The sequence below is a fragment of the Eurosta solidaginis genome, chromosome 4 (assembly GCF_040869045.1).
Source record: "Eurosta solidaginis isolate ZX-2024a chromosome 4, ASM4086904v1, whole genome shotgun sequence".
In the NCBI taxonomy this organism is placed as follows: Eukaryota; Metazoa; Arthropoda; class Insecta; order Diptera; family Tephritidae; genus Eurosta; species Eurosta solidaginis.
In genome coordinates, this window is record NC_090322.1 from 77567545 (window position 1) to 77591706 (window position 24162).

General features: G+C 37.5%; 2 protein-coding genes across 10 annotated transcripts in view; one reads left to right on the plus strand and one right to left on the minus strand.

The window, feature by feature from the left end:
* The window catches only part of LOC137249995 (serine--tRNA ligase, mitochondrial-like), a 176096-nt gene that overhangs the window by 72214 nt on the left and 79720 nt on the right, over positions 1-24162 (plus strand). For 7 of the 9 annotated variants that reach the window (XR_010952680.1, XM_067782154.1, XM_067782153.1 and 4 more), the window contains exons 2-3: positions 4107-4476; positions 4550-4601. Coding sequence is in view for 7 of the 9 variants with exons in the window: in XM_067782154.1 (XP_067638255.1) it covers positions 4107-4476; positions 4550-4601 (422 nt within the window). In the remaining 2 variants the exon portion in view is untranslated. Of the gene's footprint in view, positions 1-4106; positions 4477-4549; positions 4602-4836; positions 5713-22363; positions 22504-22563; positions 22725-22779; positions 24036-24162 lie in introns of those variants that run through there. The other 2 variants (XR_010952681.1, XM_067782158.1) reach the window with 2 other exon arrangements.
* Positions 15725-21763, minus strand: LOC137249997 (uncharacterized). The gene is made up of 2 exons (XM_067782161.1): positions 20427-21763; positions 15725-20349 (listed from the first exon to the last, which is right to left on the minus strand). The coding sequence occupies exon 1, from the start codon at positions 21554-21556 to the stop codon at positions 20498-20500; it is 1059 nt and encodes a 352-aa protein (XP_067638262.1). The 5' UTR covers positions 21557-21763; the 3' UTR covers positions 15725-20349; positions 20427-20497.

Sequence of the window (24162 nt, forward strand, 5' to 3'; positions counted from 1 at the left end):
TGAACTTATAAGTTACAAAGAAAAGTTAACAACGAATAAATTGAACGAGTGAAATAGAAGAACATAAAGAAATATGATAAATATTCAGCAATACGAAATACAAGAAATAAAGAAATAAGGCAAATATTCAGCGATACGCAGGGTTGAGTTTGTTAATACGATAATGGAGCAGTTACAGGTACATAGACTTGAAAGAACACCTCTTACACAAGAGGCCTATAAGAGAGAACTTGAGGTCATATGTATATAACATCGCTGCAAACAACGGATATAAAAAAGCACTAGTAGATAAGCTCAGAAGGACAAATGGAGAACCAAAAAGAAATAATGAAAAGGAAAATAATAGCTGGACGACTATGACATATACTGGAAGAGCAACACATAAATTGGCAAACTTCTTTAAAAAATACAACATTAACACAGCATTCAAAACATCGAACAATCTAGGGCGAAAACTAAGAACTAGCACTAACTCAGATGATCCGTTTAGCAGCCGCGGCGTATACAAGCTTACCTGCGGATGACAACATAGTTACATAGGACACACAGGACGGCACATAAGAACGAGGTTCAGAGAACACATTAGAGATTACAACAAAAAAGATACGGAATCCAAACATTATACCAGAGTCTAACTTCGCGAATCACATGGTCGCGAATGAATGTTTCTCAGCAAACATCAATAAAACAGTTAGGGTTCTTCACATACAAGCAAAAGGCCGACGTCTCAACGTACTCGAAAACATAGAAATTTACAAACAGAAAACATTCGATGGTAGAATAATAAACGAACAGATAAACACAATTTCTGACACAATATTCGAGCCTTTAAAACTTGTTTACAATAAAAAAGTAATCACACAGGTACAACAGACAAACACACAACAACAAATAAACACAAAAGGATTAGCCCACTAAAACAACAAACCCACAAAGAAGGTCAAACGACTTAAATTACGGATTTTTACCTGCCTCAGTCAGTCACACAAATCGATCAGTAAAAACACCCTCGGTTCTGAATGAACACACAGCACATACACATAACTAAATATACACCAGCGTACATTTTTGACGATACCTGCTCATGTACCTACGAACTATAAATAAAGGAAAAACGACAACATCAGATTAGAACGAAAATCGACACTGATGATGGCACAACGTCGAAACCGGTTTATCTCAAAACCAAATTTGACAAGGGATGACGGAAAATCCAATATACATCATTTATCCACCCTGTCGGAAAATCAACAAAACTAAACTACTGAATGGACTAATTTCTAGCCACTTTCTTTTGAACGAAGTAAACTTCAATGTCCTATCACGAGCGTCAAGACATTACAAAGCTCTTCTTTTGAGGCAGTGCAGAACCAATTTCGAATTTAATAAACCTTTTCGGTGTTTGTGTCATGATTTTAACTCTCATTAGAATTCATTTGATATAACGGATTCACTTTTTACTATAAGGAAAACTGTCCTATCCTATCTTAACTCGTAACAAAATAAAAAAAAAATATATAAAAACAAATCTTTATATGCAGAAAGCGTTAACTTATTTAACAACTTACTATATGTGTAATTTTCAACTGATAATACATATCATAATACTCAGCTGTGGATTTTTATTCTGTAGCTGAGCAGTTTTAGATCTCAACACTTAACAAACTTCCGCCTATCAACAACTCGGCAAAAACAAAATCCGTGCCTCATGCAGATGCGCCTGTCGTGTTGTCTGCTACCCTTAAGTTATTTGAAGCTTTTGTTACCTATCACCAAGCGTTCTCTAATTCCCTATTGCAAGCTCGCATTTATCACCAATTTACCACTCACGTTTGTAATGGTTTTAGAGAAAATCTTTACACCGATGTATTTTACACCAATTTCAGTAAAGTATTCACAACCCCAGCGGGTTAGCGGGCTTAGAATATACCCGCGGTAGGTATGCCAAAAATACCAAATTGATTCAAGGGGTGGTGTAGCTTCTCCAACCCAATTGTCAACCTCACCTACCCGTGTCGAATCCTGCTTTATTAACAGTAGAGGCTCTGGAAACCCCGAACTCCTGTTGGATCCATAGGGTGGGAGGGCGGTGTGGCCTAGAAGATTTCATGTGGTCATACCAAATCGTTCCCGAGATGGTCGGGCTAGTACCTTTATGGTGCTTGTTACCGGAATGTATTGGATTTGCATCCAGCAAAGGACCATCAACGTCGATAACACTCCCCAAAGAGGAGTGTCCTTATCGGTGCAACAACAACAACAATGTATCACACTACAAGAGTATGACGGTCCCAAAAAGATTCTTTTCCGGCAGACGCAGCAAAACCATTTGTCAGGACCGGGGTCAGGAGACTGACCCGGATTGGGTTCGATATTTTCCCGGACCAAGAGAATATGGAGCAAGTTGAGAAAAAGATAGGACAAGTTTGATTCTCTAATTAGACTGAAAGGTATGATTTCAACACTGCAGTATTTTCATGAAATATAACCTGTATCAGGATGAAATGAATATTGAGGTGTTCTCATCCCGTTGATGTTTTTCCTTATTCTGACAAGTTCGGCATGCGTATTTTAGAGGGTTGTCTATCATACAGAACTGCCTTTGAGTTCTACTACTATCGGAGTAGAGTATACTATAAGTTTAGAAATATAATAACTGTATAAGCTGCTATTAGAATTGTTTAGCCAAAAAGATTAACGTAACTTTGTGTTCCCCAAAAGAATATAGAACAAATTTTGCAGAAAACCAATTTTTTGGGGAAATTTGTACGAAAAATTAAGCAATCATAATTTAATACTTTTGTAATACAAGTAATCCTGGAAAATAGAGCTACCGAAATAGTGAGTTTATGTTGTTGACACCTTTGTAATTACATCATGACCTTATAATTTTCTGAAAATGTCAAGTACAACGCTTTAATTTTTAAATTTTCTTGCTCTTAGCAATTACTTTTGTGTTTTGCGGATCCAATCAGAAAAAAAATCCCAGAGCGGGGTTCGGGTCTCGGCAGTGGTTTGGCAAACACTCCGAGTGCATTTCCGAAAACTTCTCAGGTGCTGCGCCGCCAATTAGGTTAAACTGCCCGTAAGAACCTCACCTGCCCTGAATCAATCCATAGTGTGTATTTTAGGGTATGGGTTTTTTTGTATGGAATGCGATTTTTATTGAAAAGAAGCTCAAATACGATCAATTTATATGACACTACCAACGCGAACAGGGCCTAAACCCAGAAGCATTTTTCACACACAAAACTGTGAATTCCACTGAATATTCGTAAGTATATTACAACCTCCATATTTTAAGCAGTGGACGAAGGTCGCATATGCTGTTTATGTTAGACCAAATATCACAAATATAAAATTTGTCGATTAGGTCGATTTGGCGCTGGTAGCGTCATATACCTGTTACAGTTATGTTACACAAAGTGCTTGGTGCAGATTTACAAACATTTTTTCGAAAATAAACGAAGCTTTATACTATGTTCAAACAGAAAAATAAATTGAGGCAATTTCGATTTAAATATAGTGGTGTTCATACAACTCAATTTAGCTTACACAGTAGTAATTTGATACTGTTTGGCTCATCTCTACAGCAACAACATACCTTCGTTCAGACTGTCAAAATGTGCGTGTTGGTATTAGGCGAATGGAATGAAAACTTAAAACTTTGAAATGTTTGCCATCTTCTTTTGACAATCCCTACTCCAGTGGAATTAAAAAAAAAATAAAATCAGCTGATGAGATGAGCCAACCATATAGTTGAGCCATGAGAAACTGACGTTTAAATCTACTCAATAAACACACTTTACAAGGTTGCATTTGCAGTTTGAAACATTTTATTATGAAATTTTTTTTTAAATTGGCAATTTATTATATGATAAATTGCGTAACAAATTACCCAAATGGTATAAATTGCCAATTTGGTGTGTTTGTTAGAGAAGTGCTGCTGATAGGAAAAATTCGTTATACGCCTTTCGATGTGGTGAAGCGTACAGGATTTTTATCTAGAAAGTGCCACTTCAGTGACACTTCCCAAAAGCTTCGAAGAATGGTTTTCTGTTAAAACAATATCAAGGTAATTACATAATTTTATGATATTGTTTAAGGGTTCATCAATTTACTAAAGTGGAGATGTTCTCGGTATGCTCGAAAAATCAATCGGAGGCGGTGTTGGAAAGTTTTAAAAATACTGAAGTGTCTTTATATGAGAAATTAAACTTCAGGTTTAGAGTACTCGATATGCCACCCATAGAATTGGGTGCTTCTGCATTTCAAAAATATGATATCGAAGTCTGGATGTCTGGAAGACAAATGTGGGGTGAAATATCTAGCTGCAGCAACTGTACAGACTATCAAGCAAAGCGTCTAAATATTAAATATCGCACGACGGCTGGAAACCTGGAATATGCCCATACAGTTAATGGAACTGCAGCTGCAATGCCGAGACTGCTCATATCATTACTTGAATCAAATAAGGTAGCACATATATTCAAATTCTTGTAATAGTGTCTATTTTTATTGTTGTATAATTTTGCATGTACCATTGTAGATTGAAAATGGAACTATTTCAGTACCTGAATCCTTGAAAGAAATTTTAAAAGGTAATTTTTTGAAACAAAACAAGATGTTTCCTGCAATCAAACTGATCAAGTATTTAAAAAAAAGACAATGTTGCCTTGAATAAAAACAGAGCTCAGCATGCAAACTTACTCAGTGATGTAGATCCGACTAATAGGAACCGTGTTATTCGGATCAGTATGGTTGTTCTGTTCGTGTTTTTTCTATTTATAGCAAGTGTTTGATGCGATTTACGAAAATAATTGTACTTTTCCTTAGTTTATCGAACCTTACTCCATGAGTTGCAAATCCAGAAGAAAGTTTTTTATTTATTAGTGAAAGGAAAAATATAAAGTAATGTGTGATGGCATGTAAGTAAGTATAATGACAATGTATGCAAGGCGAATTCAGTACCAGTAGTGGAATTCACTAATTTTATTAACCACATTTGCCATCGCTTTATTTGCGAATCGATAACTATAACGATTTCGTTATGCAGTAACTACCCTTCAAAAACGCGAGTACTCTATAAATAATGTAAGGAATACTCCTTTGGGAGTATAGGACTGCTCCAAATCTAATCTGTATTCATACAAAAAATGTGCTCCAATTAACATTGCGATGTCCTAGGAGAGAAGTAGGTGATCCCACTCTCGCTTTGTTTGTGATTATTCCATAGAGTACATACGTGAGAGTACTTTCCAAAGTACTTTCACTGTAGTACTCCATGGAGCACCCACAGAGGATCATATGCCAAACTACTAAAGAGGAATTGTGTCGGAAAGAATTATCGAAGTGAATTTAATTTAAAATGAAAATAAATGATGCCCCTCTTTTATATTTTATACTACGAATATTCTTACGTTATTTAGCATTTGCGTGAATAAAGAAATTAATATAATACGCATACGCATACGTGAATAAAGAAACTAATATAATATGTATATGTGGTGTCAACCACATAACCGGTTTGGCTCTCTTGTTGAGTCTCTGATGCACTCACCTAATTTGGCAAGTCATAAATTCTAAAAGTTGCAGTCTACGCACACGAGCTGACCGCTTAACATTGTTTTCGCAAATTAATAAATAATAAATTTTGTTAAATTTAGTAAATATTTTAGTTATAATAAAGACTTAAAATTAAATTCGTGTGTAATTATTTGGACCTTAATTACCACATATACATAAAACCAGTGCGCCAAAGTAAAATTTTATATTAGTTATTTGCATGCAATATTTTACTTTTGGCAACTCTGTTCGATCGTCATCGTGTCGCGATCACTGTCGTTAAAAAACGCAATGATCGGCTGATGGTGGTCCGCAAACGCATTGCAAAGGAGTATTGTTAGAGTACTCCAACATGAAGAAAATGGAACACGTAATCCAACAATTTTTGCAGGGTATTTTGCATCGATATGTGTTTATGGAGGATTGGCTGGGTTGTTAAATGAATGACAAGTAAATTGGCTGCGTTAAAAATGACGAAATTAATATTTCTGGCAACTTTAGTTAAAAAAGAAAATCGGAACTTTAATTAAATACTTTCAAACACGAAAAGCTGCTTTATTTATAAATCAAATGGCATTTGAGTACTTGGCGTACGTTTTATCACAAGATGAAGAATTACTAAGTGCATCGCCAGTGGACAGACACGTTCTTAGAGAAGTAGATAACCCATTCCACTTGAATGCAACGGAGTTTCGAAAGCTGTACCGACTAACCCCATACTTGGCTCATGATATTATTTCTCAACTTGATGGCCAATTAAGGGGTACAGGAATAACTGCGATATCAACAGAGAAAAAGAAAATTAACACCGCATTTACTTACCTTTTTGTTAAAATATGTAAAAACTTGCACAATAATGACTTTTGAAAGCAGTTAGTATACTTTAATCCATCAGAAGTGAACATTTGCCGTTATCCAGTGAGTTTTACAGCTCCGGATCACGCTCAATTCTCACGGGAATGCTCTGGTTCATTGAGAGACTTGAGAAGCAGAGGTCGTGATATTTTCGCACACGTGAAATATGATAGGCAGATGTCGTCACTGTTTTTCATTTAACTCATACGCGAAGGGCTAAACAGCGACATCTATTTTTGAAAAAGTAGATTTATTAAAGGCAGCGTTGCCAAACTAAATACAAGTAATTAAAAAATTATCTGGCTCACAAATTGAACCAGACTTCTATCTGGATTTATCTGGCTCAGATCGTTGCATTTACATGCAAAATTATTTATCTGGCTCAAGATCTTTGCCACCGGATGATGGCTATTGGTAATAATTGTGTACCAGTGTGAAATCGTCACTGGAGGGATTGCTGTCAGCGCCATCTAACAATCGAACCGATTACGTAAACAGAAAATGAAATGTATAAAAATATAAATATGGTAACGCTGCCTTTTAGGCAAAAATCTAGCGATCATCCAATCCTGTGCCGACGCAGCCCTCTGTGGTCCGAAAGTAGTACAAACGTGTAAATGTGGCAACGCTATAGAAAGAAGGAAAATAAATTGGCATTAGAGAAAATATAACGAACAAAGACGGAAGCAACCTAATCTTCGACTTTTTAATTGGAAAATACCAGGAATTAAAGCTCAGGTGTGGAAAAAGAATTTGCGTACTACACAGCGCTACAAACATTTAAACAAATGATGAATATTCGTGAAGAAATGATCAATGTTCTGACTGATGCTGGGGTGGAGTTTCCGCACACAGCTACAACAACGCAACTGCGAAGATTGATACAAAATGTGGTTGGGACTCGTCAAATCCCTTCCACTAATATCCCAGTGGGCGTTGCTCCAGTTTTTGATACAACTTTTGATTTATCTGCTGTAAATGATCGAAACATTGCCGATGACGCTATTGTTTCCGGTGCTTCCGCCACTGCTAATACTGCCGTCGCTGATGTCCTTGTCACTGCCGATGCCTTACGTCTGCCGATACGCTTTCGCTGCTGAAACCTCCGCCATTGCCGATGCCGCCATTACTACCACCGCTGCCATTGCCACTACCGACGTCTTCATCACCACTGCTGCCATTGCCACCACCGCTGACAACGTAGCCAATACCACAACCGATTTTACCGAAGAAACCGCAGCCATGTCATATGGCGAAATGTCCAATAGATCGCAAGGCGTAAAAACTGAGTTAGAAGAATATAAATCCTAAGGAAAGAGAAATCCTTATGTTGGAAAAATCTGTTGCGGACCTAAACGTGAGTTTCAAAGCGCACGGAACGACTCCCCCTTTGGTAACGGTAGGCTACACCACTCAAATCGTTTGACGTTTCGTGACATAGAGCATTCCATCACAAAATTTTATGGCGAAAATAAAGCATATAGCAACTTTCTTCGCAATTTTGATAGGGTCATGCAGATGGCATTTTTAAGTACACTTGCTTGTGTAATTCTCTTTGTTGTGACGCTAAACTCATACTGTGTAGAGACGTTCTCTATTATGAAGATTTAAAATCGCTTTTGTTCAGAGAATTTGGTAGGGTGGTGAACCCTCATGAAGTATACAATGCGTTGTCCACTCATAAATGGGATAAAAAAAGCAGCAAACGCCAATATGTTTTGAAAATGGAAAACATCGCTACTCGTTGTAATTATGTCGACGAGTTTGAACTGATCAACTTTATAGTTGATGGCCTACAAGACAGGTCGCCATAAATATATACCTTGATGGACCCAAGGACGATGAGGGAATTTAAACAATCGCTTGATTTATACGAGCGTCGTCGCTCCTCTCGCCTATACGTAAATGACAATATCCAAAACCCGAAACCATCAAGACCAAGTCCGTCAAAGAACGAGGAAACTGATGCAGCAGAAATACGTTGCTTCAATTGCAAACGTATGGGGCATTTTCAAAGAAGAGGACGGAGGGAAGTTGTTTCCGTTGTTGTGAGACGGGCCATGACCACCGCAGCTGCACTAATCCAAAGAAGACATTGAGCTTGAAGAAAACTGATGCCGCAGTTGGGCCGACATTGAAGATGGCGATGAAGAACGCTGCTACCGAATACTAGGATCTATGAATTCAGTAAGTGTCGCCTAAGTAACAAAACAAGCTAAGTGCAAAAGATTTATGGATAGTTTATCTCTCTTTGAGACTGGCAGTCTAACTAGCTTTGTCCGCAAGTCCGCCGTGGCATTTAATGTGGGCAGAATCACTAAGCAGTCAATATATCGAGGCTTGGGAAATAACAAACTGTTCATTTTTGGAAAAATTAAATGTGAAATAATGATACGCCAGATACCACTTCTTAATTCTGTGCACTTAACTTGAATAATATACTTGGTCTTAAGGGTGAAGAGAGGCATTCAGAATCACAAATTTCTGCATCAAATAGCAGTATACGAGTAGAAGATGTTGAGCTCGAATCAGAAGTAAACGCAGTGTCTGATGAGGCTTGTAGCGATGGGTCATGTCCACTCGATCAAACTTTTAGTGAGAATATTTTTAATAAGCACACCGCTTGCGTATCGGAAATGACATAAATCAAGAATTAGAAGAAAAGAATGTCGATGTATTGAGGAAGACCTTAGAAGATAACTATTTAAGGCCAGAAAATGTGGAATCTAAACCGTATGATTACGAGATGGAATTAAGGCTAGTTGAGGATAAACCATTCCATTCCTCGCCAAGGCGGCTTTCTCATTATGAAAAAGCTGAACTTAGAAAGATAACGGATGAACTATTCGAAAAGAGCATTATTAGGCCAAGGGATATGCTTCTGCGGTTGTATTAGTAAAAAAAATAGAATGGCGAAATTCGCAAATGTGTTGGGACAATTTCCCGCTCCCACTAATTGAAGACTGCCTCGACTATCTAGGTGGGAAAAAGTTTTTCTCAACACTCGACCTAAATCGGGTTCTTTCATGTTAAAATGGCCCAGATTCCATTCAATATACGTCCTTTGTAACACCTTACGGTCAATTTGAATATATACGTATGCCATTTGGGTTAACAAAAGCCCCCGCTGTATTTCAGCGATACGTTCATAACATTTTTAAAGATCTGGTTGACGATGGATCGATAATGGTATATATGGATGATTTAATTGTAGCCAAGGTAGATTTTCAAACCCATGTTAAGATTCTTTGCAAGGTACTTAGGAGAATGAAAGAAACGAATTTGGAGCTTAGGCTAGGTAAATGTATGTTCGGGTTTAATACTCCCGAATATATAGACTATTCAGTTAGTTCGGATGACATACGCGCACGTAGAAGCAATCAAAAAATATAGGCTTCCGAAAAATTGTAAGGAACTCGAGACCTGCTTAGGCCTCTTCTCATACTTCAGAAGGTTTTTCCCGAATTTTGCCAGAATCGCTGGCCAATTGCAAAAGCTGACGCGAGACGGTGTTAAATTCGAATTGTCAGAATACTGCTTACGAGCCTTTGAGGAACTTAAAACGGAACCGTCGCCCGTCCCAGTGCTTGCAATATACGATCCGAAGAAACAAACTGAGTTGCACTGCGATGCAAGTTCAGCGGGTTTCGATTCGGTCATACTCCAAAGACACGGACTGTCGGTTGCATCGATTATGTACTTTTCAAAAGCCACCTCAGCCACGGAAGCAAGATACCACAGTTTCGAACTGGAAGCCCTATCCATCATATATGCCCTATGCCGTTTTAGAGTTTATTTGGAAAGGATTCCGTTCAAGATAGTCACAGACTGCAACTCCCTTACGATTACGTTAAGTAAAAAACAGCTCAACCCGCGGATAGCCAGATGGACCCTGGAGCTCGAAACCTATGACTATAAAATTCAACACAGAAGTGGAGTTAACATGGGACACGTTGATGCGCTTAGCCACTGCTCTGAAGCCGGAACTGCCAATCGTCGCCGATATCGAAAAAAAGCCTGTGAGGATAGCAAAACTTACTTTTGGTCTTCACCGCGGATGCTGATGAAGCAGACTTTCACATCCAAGCGACACAATACCGCGATAATAACATAAAAGAGTTGCGAGAAAAGCTAGAGATAGGTCCCGTGAGGAACTTTGAATTAGTAGACGGTCTCGTCTTTAGGAAAGAGGGAGAGGGGAGGCTGCAGCTGTACGTGCCGAATGAGATGGAGGATAACATTATTAGGCTGGTTCATGAGAAAATTGGTCACTTAGGCGTCGATAACACGTTCGATCAACTGAAGAAACACTATTGACTACCCAAGATGAAAAATAAAGTAGAAAACTTTGTTCGAAATTGCATTACATGCATCATGTAGTTAGCCCCAGCTCGCGTGAACAAGCGAAATATGCATAGCATTGCTAAAATTCCGATACCGTTCGTCACTATACATGTCGATCACTTTGGCCCTCTAGTAATTTTATCATAAGAAATATGTACAAACGTGTAAATGTGGCAACGCTATAGAAAGAAGGAAAATAAATTGGCATTAGAAAAAATATAGCGAACAAAGACGGAAGCAAATTAATCTTCGCCTTTTTAATTGGAAAATACCAGGAATTAAAATACGGAATTTATTTATTTTTGGCATTGCTTTTGTGCTTTTCGCATTTTTTAGGTTTCGTTAAGCTGTGCTGCCACCTTTCTACTATTAAAACGAAATTTAAATGTCATTTATATCGAGACGTTAAAATTAAGTTCGTTTTGTTAGTTTTTTGTTAGTGAATAGTACAATAAAATCTCGACGAAGCGCATCGTTATAAGTTAGTGAATTACACTACAGGTGTTGTTATCTCAACAGCTCATTGCTTCTTGTTGATTGCTTTCTATACAACGCCTTGTACAACAATATCGAAATCAATTCAAATTTTCTTTTGACTTGATATTCTTGTGTACGGCGAATTGGTTGAATTCGCATTGCCATCACCTTGTATAGATTCGCCTTGCAATGTATGTAATACAGAATAAGAAAAGATGACATGCATAGTGTTGTAAAGAGAAGGAATTTGTATGATAATTCCATTACGCCCTCTCAGTATAATGCTGGTAAGCATTTTTGAGCAGGTATTTGAGGCACAATGAAAATTATGTACAATGCTTTTTTAAAGGTATCTAAATATAGAAACGCAGAACTGGCTAAGGGGTGCCGGGACTCAAACAACCCTTGAATTTAACAAAAAAATTTAGTTTTGTATGCTAAAAATGTTTTTGAGGCACTTTGAAAATTAGATATGTTAAAATTTAATATTTGAAAAATATAAAAAGAAATAAGCCAGATTATTAGGTTGGGCCTAAAACTTTGCCAGGTCATTGCAAAATAATTTTTTTTTTTAATTGAAAAAATGTTTTTGGGGCACTTTGAAAATTAGATATGTTAAAATTGAATATTTGAAAAATATAAAATGAAATAAGCCAGATTATTAGGTTGGGTTTAAAACTTTGCAGGTCATTGCAAAGTATTTTTTTTTTTAATTGAAAAAATGTTTTTGGGCACTCTGAAAATTAAATATGTTAAAATTTAATATTTAAAAAATATAAAAGGAAATAGGAGGGTGGATCCGTGTGTAGAAGTCCACAAAAGTGGGGAAAGCTTCTGACCGCCATTCACCTGGGAATGGCCAGAGCGATTCTTTTGCATGCGGTTCAAGCAGCTCACTACTGCCGGTCGCTTGCGGCCAAGTATCCTTTGGGTAGCCGTTAAACATCCGTTTAGCGGCGAGCTAATGTGAGAAGGTGACAACCTGGCTAGGCCACTCTGACATAATCGGTTTAAGGGCTAGCCGGGGGGAGATCTCATCAGCAGCGTCTGTACACTTCTAGGTGCGGCTGCAAGCGGGCGTCTGTCTTGGAGCAAGCGGCTCGCTATATAAACGTGCAAGTAATATTTTCACCCCCGCTGAGCGGGTGGTGGGAAAAATTTAAACAACGTGACATCAGGACGGACAAGGCGACAGCTGTTTCGATTATACCTTGTAAATCTCTTCAAAGCCTTTTCTCCCGGGAGTGGGAGTCGAACCCACACTCCTACGATAGTTGAAATGGTTCCAAACGCATTCAGCTACGTCATGCCTTAGTTGTTGTAAAAATTAAATAAAATTCGTTTTTTTTATAAAAGTTGTCAGATCTAACAATTTTTCGAAAAGCCTATTTTTAGGACCTTTTTCGAACTTTGATGGAAAATAAAAAAAAAGGACAGAAAAGGTATCCGTGAAATTTACCGTAAGTATTTGTTAAATATTCAGTTACCTGAATTCATAAGGTCTACCTGCGTCCAACTGCGATTTCACTTTTTACATCAAATAAAGTGGAGCAACCTTGGATATAAATACGCGCCTGAGCAGGTATAGGTAAGAAGGAGGCGAATTTAGTACGGTCACTTTTGTTGTTAGAATTTGTTAATAAAACCAAATTTTTCAGTTACAAGCTGCATAATATACCTGGAAATCATTTCCATAATTTGAGTATATAAAGCAATGGTTAATACAACGCCCAAACTCAGTCGTTTTTTGGAGTGTATAGAATAAAGTATTCTGTTTATTTAAATAAACTTAAATATAGCTCACGTATTTTTTTATTAAGATATACCGATGGAAAATTTTAATATGTCTCTAGAAATCTCCAAACTATTTGAGGTGTTCAAAGCTTCAAAGACAAAAGCGGAGTTCGTTGAGGCTATTATGACAGAATTACCAAATGAAGCATGCAATAAAGAAGACGAAGACTTGAAAGAAAAAATTGGCTTCCTCTACATTCCAATACAAAGAAAATGGCAAGCAGTCGGTCGTTCTACTTCAACGTTTATAAGTAAGCATGAAAGCTGGCTAGCTGGTAAAAGTTTTTTGGACGAATAAATGCCTAGCACATCAACGAATCGAACTAGAGGAAGACCAACAAAACCCATAGAAGTATGTTCGACCTACACAAGGAAAAGGAAGCTGTCAGATTATACTAGAACTATCGCCACGACTCATCTTTCAGAAGCATTGGCTATTAAATATACAAAGGACGAAGAAAACACCAAGTCTCATATCATAGGAGCAGTTGCGTTAGCAAGTCCAGTGCGACTGGGAAGGATCAAAAACAGCATTCCCACACCCCCAAATGCGCTACTTAGGAGATACACTCCTGAAGAGCCTTTGGCGCTGTTTATAGATCTCAGGTTATCGAAGGATAAATATAATATATTGCGTGAGTCATTATTGCATCATAATGCCGATATTTTCCCTGAATACAAACAAATCACTCGAGCCAAGAAAGAAGCAGTTCCTCCAAGAGCCAAAATAACCGAAGTAACAGCTGAAGTTGAGCTCCAAATCTTAATGGATCATACGCCTATGCGACTCTTGAAAAGCTTTTCTGAAGAAAAGTTGAAATCACTGCCAAAAAGGCTAACATTGATAAATAAAAGGGGATGTGATGGATCATCAGGATAAAGAGCATATAAACAAGAATAAATGTAGACAATGGAGCAATTACAGATGGTAATATGTTTATGGCTTCTGATGTTCCTCTCCGTTTAAAAGATGAAGCTTAAGAATATTAGAAAATCCACGGCCGTCATCAGTTAAATTGTGCCGGTCGATATTATTTAAATATGAAAGGAGTCTTCCGAACTCATAAAAGCTACAGTGAGTGATATAAAAAATGAAATCGCAATATTAGAACCAACAATAATTGAAATCGAAGACGGAATGTTATTACCATAAAGCATGATTTTCTTCTAACAATGGTCGATGGAAAAGTTTTAAACTTACTAACAAACACATCATATACATTGAAATGTCCAATCTGTAAGAAGAGTCAAAAAGACTTTCAAAATCTTGATGATTCAATCATTGACGAACTAAATTATGAGTATGGAATATCTCCTTTGCATGCGAGTATAAGGTTCATGGAATTCGTTTTGAAACTGGCTTATACACTACCACAACAAGGAGAAGTTTTCGACGACAATGCAACATCTAAGGGAAAACAAAACATTAGAAAAAAAATAATTCAAGATGCATTCTATAAATAGCTCGGCCTGAGAGTTGACATCCCAAAGTATGGATACGGCAACACAAATGATGGAAACTCCACAAGAAGATTTTTTGAACACGATGAAATGACTGCTCCCATTACTGGCGTCGACAGAGATATTGTCAAACGATTGGGAGTAATTTTAAATATTTTAAATTGCCATGAAAAAGTTAATGGACCTAAATTTGGAGAATATGCATCGAAAACTGTAGAGCTGCTGCTTCAAAAGTATTCTGAGAAAAAGCTCACACCAACGGTACATACAATTTTGACCCATGGAAAAGATTTAATAGAATACCAGTGTTTACCATTAGGAGAATTGTCTGAAGAAGCTCAAGAATCTAAAAACCAGGACTACAAAAGATATAGAAGTACTAACGCTTGCAAAATCTCACGAGTTATGCAAAACGAGGACCTTTTCAACATGTTGGCCATCTCTTCTGATCCAGTCATATCATCCATGAGGCATGAGTGTAATAATGCACATGTATATATACTTACCGGAGAATATGTTTAGATCAACGCTCATATACAATTCTCCCTATATGTTGCACGTATATATTTGCCTCGATAAGCGGTTACGATTTAATATTGCATCCTAAAATGTACGTGTATGTAGAAATTATTCCATGCATGCAACAAACAAGAACTTTTCTGATTATTTTTAATTTTTTTTGATTTTTTTCAATAATCGGAAAAAATCATGATTTTTTTTTGATTATTTTTTTAATTAATTGAAAAGTAATCATTAAAAATAGAAAATAATTGCAAGTAATCATTAAATGACGTTTAAGGAAAATAATCAATGGAACGGGTAATCATTACCATTAGTAATCATTATTTGACAGGTCTGCTCGAAACTCAAAGTTAGTCAAAAAATCGCCAAAGTATAGCAGTCTGAAATTCAAGTAACTTATGATCTTGCTATTTTTAAAGTAGCGATGCAAATTCAAACCCGTTATTTGATAATTTGTTCATACATTTAGGATCGTTTCATATTATATTTGCATATTTTAAAGCAATCGGTAAATTTATCGCGGAATGTGGACTCATGAATGTTGCTGTTGAAAGTGAAATAATAGCAAACGGATCAGTTCATTCATTTATTTCTGGTAAACACTTCAATAGGTGTAAACGATTACACACTTTAATGGCCGTTGGATTAGAAATTTTACATTTTGTAAAGTCACGGATGGCTTTAATATACGCCGATAAATAAAAGAGCTGGTTCAAGTCGACCGTTTCACAATTTATTTCCACAGGAAGTGGCCATGTTTCTTTTTCTTTTACATTTTATGATACAAAATCCCTACAAGAACACTGACTATCATCTGATTGTCAGCAATGTCAACCTAACGATCAGCGCCTCATACAAACTTTCTATCACAAACTTAAGGGGGCTTGCGCAAATGTGATGTAAACAACTGTGTACGTGTGAGTTTTTGTCTCCTTCTTATACACCAACATGGCCTACTGATTAAGTATATAGCCGTACTGCTCACTCTCATTCCTTTTCCTGGATCAGTGCTGACACTCTAACTATCAAAAAGTGTCATAAATGATAGTTTACTGTAGATATCAGGTTTGACTGTTATACTATCATAAATGACCATTGTTATATTCCGCCAAAAATGAAACAATGCTTTTTGCTTTTTATTTACTTTATTTCATTACGTTTTTAATTTTGTACGTGATAAAAGCATACGTGTTTCTTATTTGTTTAAAATAAATAGTTTTATAAGAATTCGAGTTCAAAATGTTCAATTTAAATTCAGAAAATAACAAAACAACAGAAGAGCGCTTTCCTCATGCGGAAACACATTTAAAAATGAAACACCACTAACCACTATTATTTTTCGCGTATCAATTTTTTGAGTGCGCCCCATACATTCCGCCAACTTTTGGTATTTTTTAATATTATTTTCGATTTTTTTTCTTTTAGCATGGAGCTTTGAAATGCTCTCTTTTCATTTTTTAAACTTATTTTTGATATGCTTTTCGTCGGTTGAAAATGGCGGAATTTAAAAAATAACAAACCAACCGTGATAATCATTTGATTGTCATATGACAGTCAGTAGTGACAATTTGATTAAATCGGATAAACTGTTCCCGCATACATAAAATTCCGTTGAGAATTATGTATCTGTCTCACATGCATAATGGTATCTGCTGTATGTTCTTTTGTTCTGTACCAGGTGTCCGAAGCTTTCCCAGTTTCAGTCCTTTTTCATGATTATAGGCTGTCGGTGGGAACATGCGGACATGCGTGAGCGAACAAAGGAACATACATAAATTTGAGTATCAATGTTTACGTCATCGCAGGATCAGCATTGTCAATTACAAGTGTGAGTGTATTAGTAAAACTATCAGCGTTTCTTGTAGGGATGTTGGCATACAAAAAGGGGCCATGCAAAGAGTTGCCATACTAGGTGTTTCCTTACACCCAGTTTACACATCTTACAACTCGGCCATCCTGATCAATCAACAAATTAATCTTACGCTCTAAACTAATGGTAAACTTACAAACAAATCTCAAGGTCTGAATTGACAGCAAAGTGTCGCTTATTGGTTAAGTGCCAGTGTCCGACTCAGGGATTGGGGCAAGCCACCTGCGCAGGCGATTTGCTTCTACCACCCCATCATAGGGCATTTGTGTCATTTGACAGTTTTCAATATCACGCAAAACATAACGATCATTGGGTAACTTCTTATGTATTACGTAAGGACCGCGAAATTTCGGAATAAATTTTTTGTTGGTACCGACAGTGGTGTCCACGTTTCTCATCACCACGAACTCTCCCACGCCGAAATCTCTCGCTGGTAAACTACGTTTAAGAAAGTATTCCAAGTTATAATTCTTTCCCTTTTCAATACACCTCAGGGCCTCTTCGCGAACCTTCACCAAATCACACGGTTGTTTTACCTCCTTTTCTTCAAGAACTCAGCCCGTCCACGCTGATCTGCTCCGAATAACAACCTACAAGGAGTATTATTCGTTGTAGAGTGTACTGTATTGTTAATAGCATATTCTACATCCACCAGTCTACCCACCCAATCTGAGTGATTGACCGGTTCAGTCAACTTCGCCAACATTGCTTTCAGAATTCGATTAACGCGCTCTATCTGACCGTTTGCTTGCGGGGAAGCTACTGCAACCTTTACATGCGATATTTTATTCCTTTCCATAAAGTCTGCAAATACCTCTGAGGGTAACAAGAACCACGATCACTCACAATACGCTGCGGTCTACTATAAAAGTCAAAATACTTCTGCAAAGAGGCACACACTTCTTTAGCACTAGTTGTCTTTACCGCAAACAACTTCACATGCTTAGTAAAACCATCGACTACCACCAACACGTGTTTTCTCACCGAGCGAATGGAAGGTAAAGGATCAAAATGGTCAATATGCAAAGTATCGAAAGGCTCTGGTTTTTTGGGTATATTGAATAAGTTATGGCGATTCAAGCGTGTTTCTGGCGAGTACACTATACACTTAAGGCAGTTTCTTATAAAGTTTTTCACCCTCTTCCTTAACTTCGGAAACCAATAATTTTTTCGTAAGTGATCCACCGTTTTTTCTACCGCCATATGACCGCTTTTACCGTGAATTACCCTAGTTACATTATCTTCCATTTCCTTTGGGGCGTAAAGCATCAAACGTTCTTCATTGCTTCTCCTGAACACTAAGCCATCAACGAGCTCAAAATTCTGAACCGATTCATTCTCTAACAGCGATCTCAGCGATTTAATCGTTTCATCTCGGTTCTGGGTTATTTGAAGGTTAAAATCTAAATCCTCAACCCCCTCTGACTCCACTACGCAGAATCTGCTAAGCGCGTCCACACGGGCCATAGATGTCGCTGCCTGATGTTTCACTTTATAATTATAATTCTCAAAGGTAAAAACCCATTTGGATATCCTAGCATTCACTTGCTTTTTGCTTAAGGTCTGAGCTAAAGCATTGCAATCCGTGACTATAGTAAAAGCAATCCCCTTAAGCTGTGTTTTGCACCTTTCCAAGGCGTAGACAATTGCTAACGTTTCCACCTCAAAGCTATGTAGCCTCGATTCGCTCTCGGAGGCAGTTTTAGAAAAGTAAGATACCGGGTGCAATTTACCATCTTCCTGCTTTTGTAAAAGAATAGCGCCGAACCCTAACTTGCTAGCATCCGTATGAAGCTCGGTTTCCCTAACCGGACTATATATTGACAGAACTGGCGCGGAGGTTAAATATTCTTTAAGTTTATTAAAAGCCTCTGTACATTCAGGTGTAAACCTAAATACAGCATTCTTCTTAAGGAGAGATGTCAGGGGTTTAGCAACGGAGGAAAAAGACTGAACAAATCGCCTAAAGAATGAAAACAAGCCTAAGCATTGCTGCACCTCCCTGGCACTTTTGGGCTGCGGGAAATTCCGAATGGCCTCAATGTGCATTGGGTGAGGCCGGATGCCGGTTTCGTTCACTATATAACCCAAAAACTCAATTTCAAAAAAGCCGAATCTACATTTTTTTATTTTTAACCCTAAGCCCTTCTTGCCTAGCCGTTGCAAAACAACACTTAGAACTTGGATGTGAGTTTCGAAGTCCTTTGTGGCTATCGTTATATCATCAATAAAAACAACTATTTTCCTAGAAAAGATCAAGGCTTTCAAAACGGTACAAATAAACCGCAGGAAAAACGCAGGTGCATTTTTTTAACTCGAACGGCATTCGGGTATACTCATACTGGCATCCTGGTGTTACGAATGAAGTATATTTTATCGACTCTTCATCCATCTCCACTTGATGGAACCCGTTTTTCAAATTCAAAGCTGTAAAGTATTTCTTTCCTTCTAGATACTCTATACAATCCTCAACCAAGGGTAGGGGAAAATTATCGCGACCCGTTTTTTTTGTTTAAAAACCTATAGTCAATACATAATCTACCTTCCCCGCTTTTCTTTTTAACCAATACTGTTGCCGAGGCAAAGGGTGAGCTGCTGAATCTAATGATACCCTTGACTAAAAGTTCGTCAACTATTGCTTGTACTTCCGACTTTTCTGAAAAGGATAATCTGCGCGGTTGTCAATTTAATGGTGTGTCATCAGTCAAATTTAATTTAATTTTGAGGTCATAAGGTTCCCTCTCTGATTCAGGTAAAGGGTTATAATAACACTCTTTGATCACATTCTGCAACTGCTTACTTTGTTGTTCGCTTAGAGCAGGATCCAAATAAATTTCCGATAAACTACACGAATCCGAAATTCCTGAAACATAAGAATTGAACCGATTTACCTCAATGATCGCGTCTGTTTCATTATTTCGTTCGACAATTACCGCTGCGAACATCTGTGCATACAATTTTACTCCACTGTGTGGCGAAAGCATTAAAGCACTTACTCCTTTCTTCATTATTTTGTTTAATCCTTCATATGACCCCACCTTGTTACCTCTCCCCAACCCCTGCATCAGACACTGTTTACATTCACAAACCAATTTTCTTAAATCAAACAAGTCAAGAGCACCATAGTTTAAAATTTTTGAATGTTTCAGCTCAGTAGCGTTTTTAATATTTATTAATTCAGTTTTATAATATTTCACTTTGGTTTTAAGTTTACATAGAAATATATTGAATTTTTTCAAAAGATCACGCCCGATCAGCAATGGCACATCTAGGGTAGTATCCGGTAGTACAGATAATTCTTGTAAAACAAATGTAAAACAAAGCGATTACTAAATTGCACAACACATTCAATATTTCCCTAAGACCATATTTGAGCATTACTTACTCCTTTATATTTTGACCGCTCTAATTTTCCGCATTTAATAGTTTGAACACATGACCGCCTAATAAAACTTCTCGGACTACCCGCGTCAAGGAGAGATAAAAAATCAAAAAACTTTGTGCACTTGCCTTGTCTAATTTTAAAAGCGACACTTACCGTCTGAAGTTCATGAACTGCTCTAACCAACTCTGCTTCTTCATCGCCTGTTGACATCTGTCCCAGATTGTTTACCGCTGCAACCAGATTTCGCTTTGGACATGCTTGGTAAAAATGTCCGAACTCCACACACTTAAAATATGAACCCAGCGCTCGTTTAGGCTTTGGAGAGTTAGATTGGTAATGCGAGCAATTGTAGCAACGGGCTGCACAGAAGTTTTATCTTTACCATTTGGTTTAACTACTTTCGCACCAGTGGCTGCTCTTGGTCGATACTTGTCGTAGCGGTCGATTTGTATTTTTAGTTCCCTTAGGTTGTTGGCTTGATAGAGCATTGTTGCCGCCCCCAACTTGTCACCTATCCCAGCAATGACTGCGTCCAACAAATCTCCTTCATGTATGTTTGCTTTGCTTGCAATCAGCTGCATTTCCAATAAATAACGCTGAACACTCTCACTGCTTCTCAATTTCCGTGCCTTCAGTTCTTCATACACATCCAGCAGTGAGTATGAAATAGAAAATTGCTCGATCAAGGCTGCCTTCAGGCTTTGGTAATCAGAAACCATAGGGGTTCTGACGAACAATTTTGCGCTACCATCCAACAACCGACGAACACAAAGTAATTGCATATATTCGTCGATGCACATTATGCCAAACACATCCTCGAGTTCACCAAACCATTTGCGTATGTGATAACTATCATCGCCTGTAAATTTCTGTACCATAACCTCAATTGATGCGAAGTCAGCAGAGCTGCTTCGATGCGACTGGCCTTGAAGTTGCTGGATTTCGCGCTGCAGGGCTAAAATTTCGCGCTGCTTTAACTTGGTGATTTCTTGCTCTAACTCGTCTACTTTATTTTCAGTTTCATTAGTAGTGGCAGCAGTGGTTTCAATGGTGGCAGTGGCAGCAGTAACATCAGTGATAGCAATTGCAGTAGTAACATCGGTGATGGCATCGGGGACAGCAGTGGCAGCAGCGGATGTATGGGCATCAGGATTTGGGGGTTTCGCCGACTCTGGTTCGCTTAACTTCTTGGTAGCTCCAACCAAATCCACACAAAGTTGCCTTAACTGCGCAATTGTACCAGTTTTAGGGAATTCTACTTCCGCTTTCGTTAACACCTCCATGAGGTTTTCCCTTACGTTGGGTTTTTCCGCCTTTCTTCAAATTTTTTCGCAAATTGATTTGACCAAATATTAACTTGTATATTTATATGGGTAACAACCACTTCTGAGGATTGTAAAATCTCGGATGGCTTTAATATACGCCGATAAATAAAAGAGCTGGTTCAAGTCGACCGTTTCACAATTTATTTCCACAGGAAGTGGCCATGTTTCTTTTTCTTTTACATTTTATGATACAAAATGTTGCCATACAAAAAGGGGCCATGCAAAGAGTTGACATACTGGGTGTTTCCTTACACCCAGTTTACACATCTTACAATTTTAAATTTTTTTTTGGAAAATGAAAAAATTACTATTCCTGAAAATTTATACCAAGAACTTATGGATTTTAATAATCGAATATTGACTTACAACGCTTTATTAAAAAATAACGATGTTTCAGAATAAATATCAGCATATGTTAAACATAAAGAAGCCTTTTTAAGGCCGGATTAATGGTGACTTATAACCATAAAGCCATAACCAGATAAAAAAGCTGATCGAACCTACCTTATGGAAATCAATGTAATCGATTAATGGTGCCATACCGTAACGATAACGCCATAACCATACCATAGCCAACCAATTGAATTTTGGTTTTCTGCCATATCCACAAACAGCTGATTGTTCATTCGCCTATTTTTTTTTTTTGCCATTTTGTGTATGACTATATAATTTTTTTGTGTTTGCCGCTTTTTTCTTTTGGTAATTAAAAATTCTATTGTTTTGTTTATTTGAAAGACAAATTAATTTCGTTTATTGTTTATGCAGATCATAATGGATGACTGCAAATTAATTGAATTTGTATGCGATTTCCCATGCCTTTATGACAAGGCAAACCGGGATTTTAAGGACGCAAATAAAAAAAAGTGCCGCTTGGAAGGTCATAGCAGAGAATTCAGGTGTGGATGGTAAGTAATAATGAATGATCTTATAATATATGCGTACTTAGGTATGATTATTCCCAATAGTGGCAGTAGCAGTAAGGCGATGGGGGAATTTACGAGAGCGTTTCAGTAAAGAGATAAGAAGCAGTAAAAATACTTCAGGAAGTGGCGCGTCTGATGGAAGGCAGTGGGTTTTCTTAGAGAGTCTTCAGTTCTTAAGAGCCCACATTATACCCCGACCTTAAGTATAATGGAATTACTTAACATGTTTGATTATAAACAAATTTTCTATTACAACAGAATGCGGCAGAGCTCTTAAAATATAAGCAGAAGTGTTGAAGGTGGCAAAAGTACACCCACCGTTTGCGAGTCACGCCCTGCAACTCCCACTTTACCTGAGCTGCTATCTGTAAGTACGCAGTCCCCTCCTATTCCACAACCGCAGTCTGAGCCATCAACGTCTCGCGGACGAAAACGAACGGCAGTTTTGCGTGATGAATTGGCCGCTGCCACAATGGAGACCGTCCAAACTTTTAAGGATGTATGCGCGCGTAGAATTACAGTGCCGATATAAGTGCATTTGGCTCCATTATGTGCTCCGTCATATCGAGTTTGAAGAAGAAAAATCAGGCGGTGGTGATGAAACGGTTCACTGAGATTGTCATGCAAGGCCAGATTGAGGGGAACGACGAAGCAGAGATTGTGGAATACTTGTATCACAACCGGTAGGGTGATTGCCATTTTTATAATTTTAATTTTAAAACTAAAACGCTGGCACTAAAAGCAGATAAGAAATGGGTAATTGTTTACTTTAGCTCACAACAACTAAAACACGTCCAAAAATGTCGGGAGGGGAGTCAGAAGCCGAGCCTTGACCTCGGGATCAATACGAAGGCGAAAAAAAAAAACATTTTGCTTCAGAAAAAACCAAATAACCCCCGGTTGAGCCAAAATCGAGAGCCTGATCCAACGCCGGGTACGCGATCTAAATTATTTCTGCATAATTGTGTGTGTGTACAACAAAATCATCAAAAATACAGTCACATGAAAATTTTAAACCGGTTTTTGAAAATATCTATTGATTGAAATAAACTTTTTAATTTTCGCCTTTGTATTATTGATACCGAGGTCGAAACCCATCACCCGACACCTCTCCCAACATTTCTGGACGTGTTTTATCAGTTTGGAGCTAAAGTAAACAATTGCCAAAAAAGACAGGCATACAAATATATGTAAGTAAGAAGTTTTTGTATATCCACATTTTATACATATTTGTATGTCTGCCTCTTTACGCTTTTTAACGCCAGCTTTGCAATAGCAAAACCTATCTTTTTATTTTATAAAGAAATTGACTGATTTTTCTATTTAATTTCCTTTTAAGTTGTAATGAAATGTGAATACATCCCGTGACATATATTTAATATGTCAATATGAATGCGAGCAAATATGCCACGGGATGTTTAGTTGAGATTCCTAATGAAAGTACAAAATGTATGTACAAATGGATGTACAGTTTTGTTCACAAAAGTAGTAGCAAAAATTATTGCAACATTTTATCGGTTATTTGTTTCATTTATTTAATTTTACAAAAAACTTGAATGTATTGTATAACGAAAACTATGTAAACCATTTTCAAAAACGTTTTCAAACAAATTAGAAAATTCAAAAAGTTTTTGTAAATCT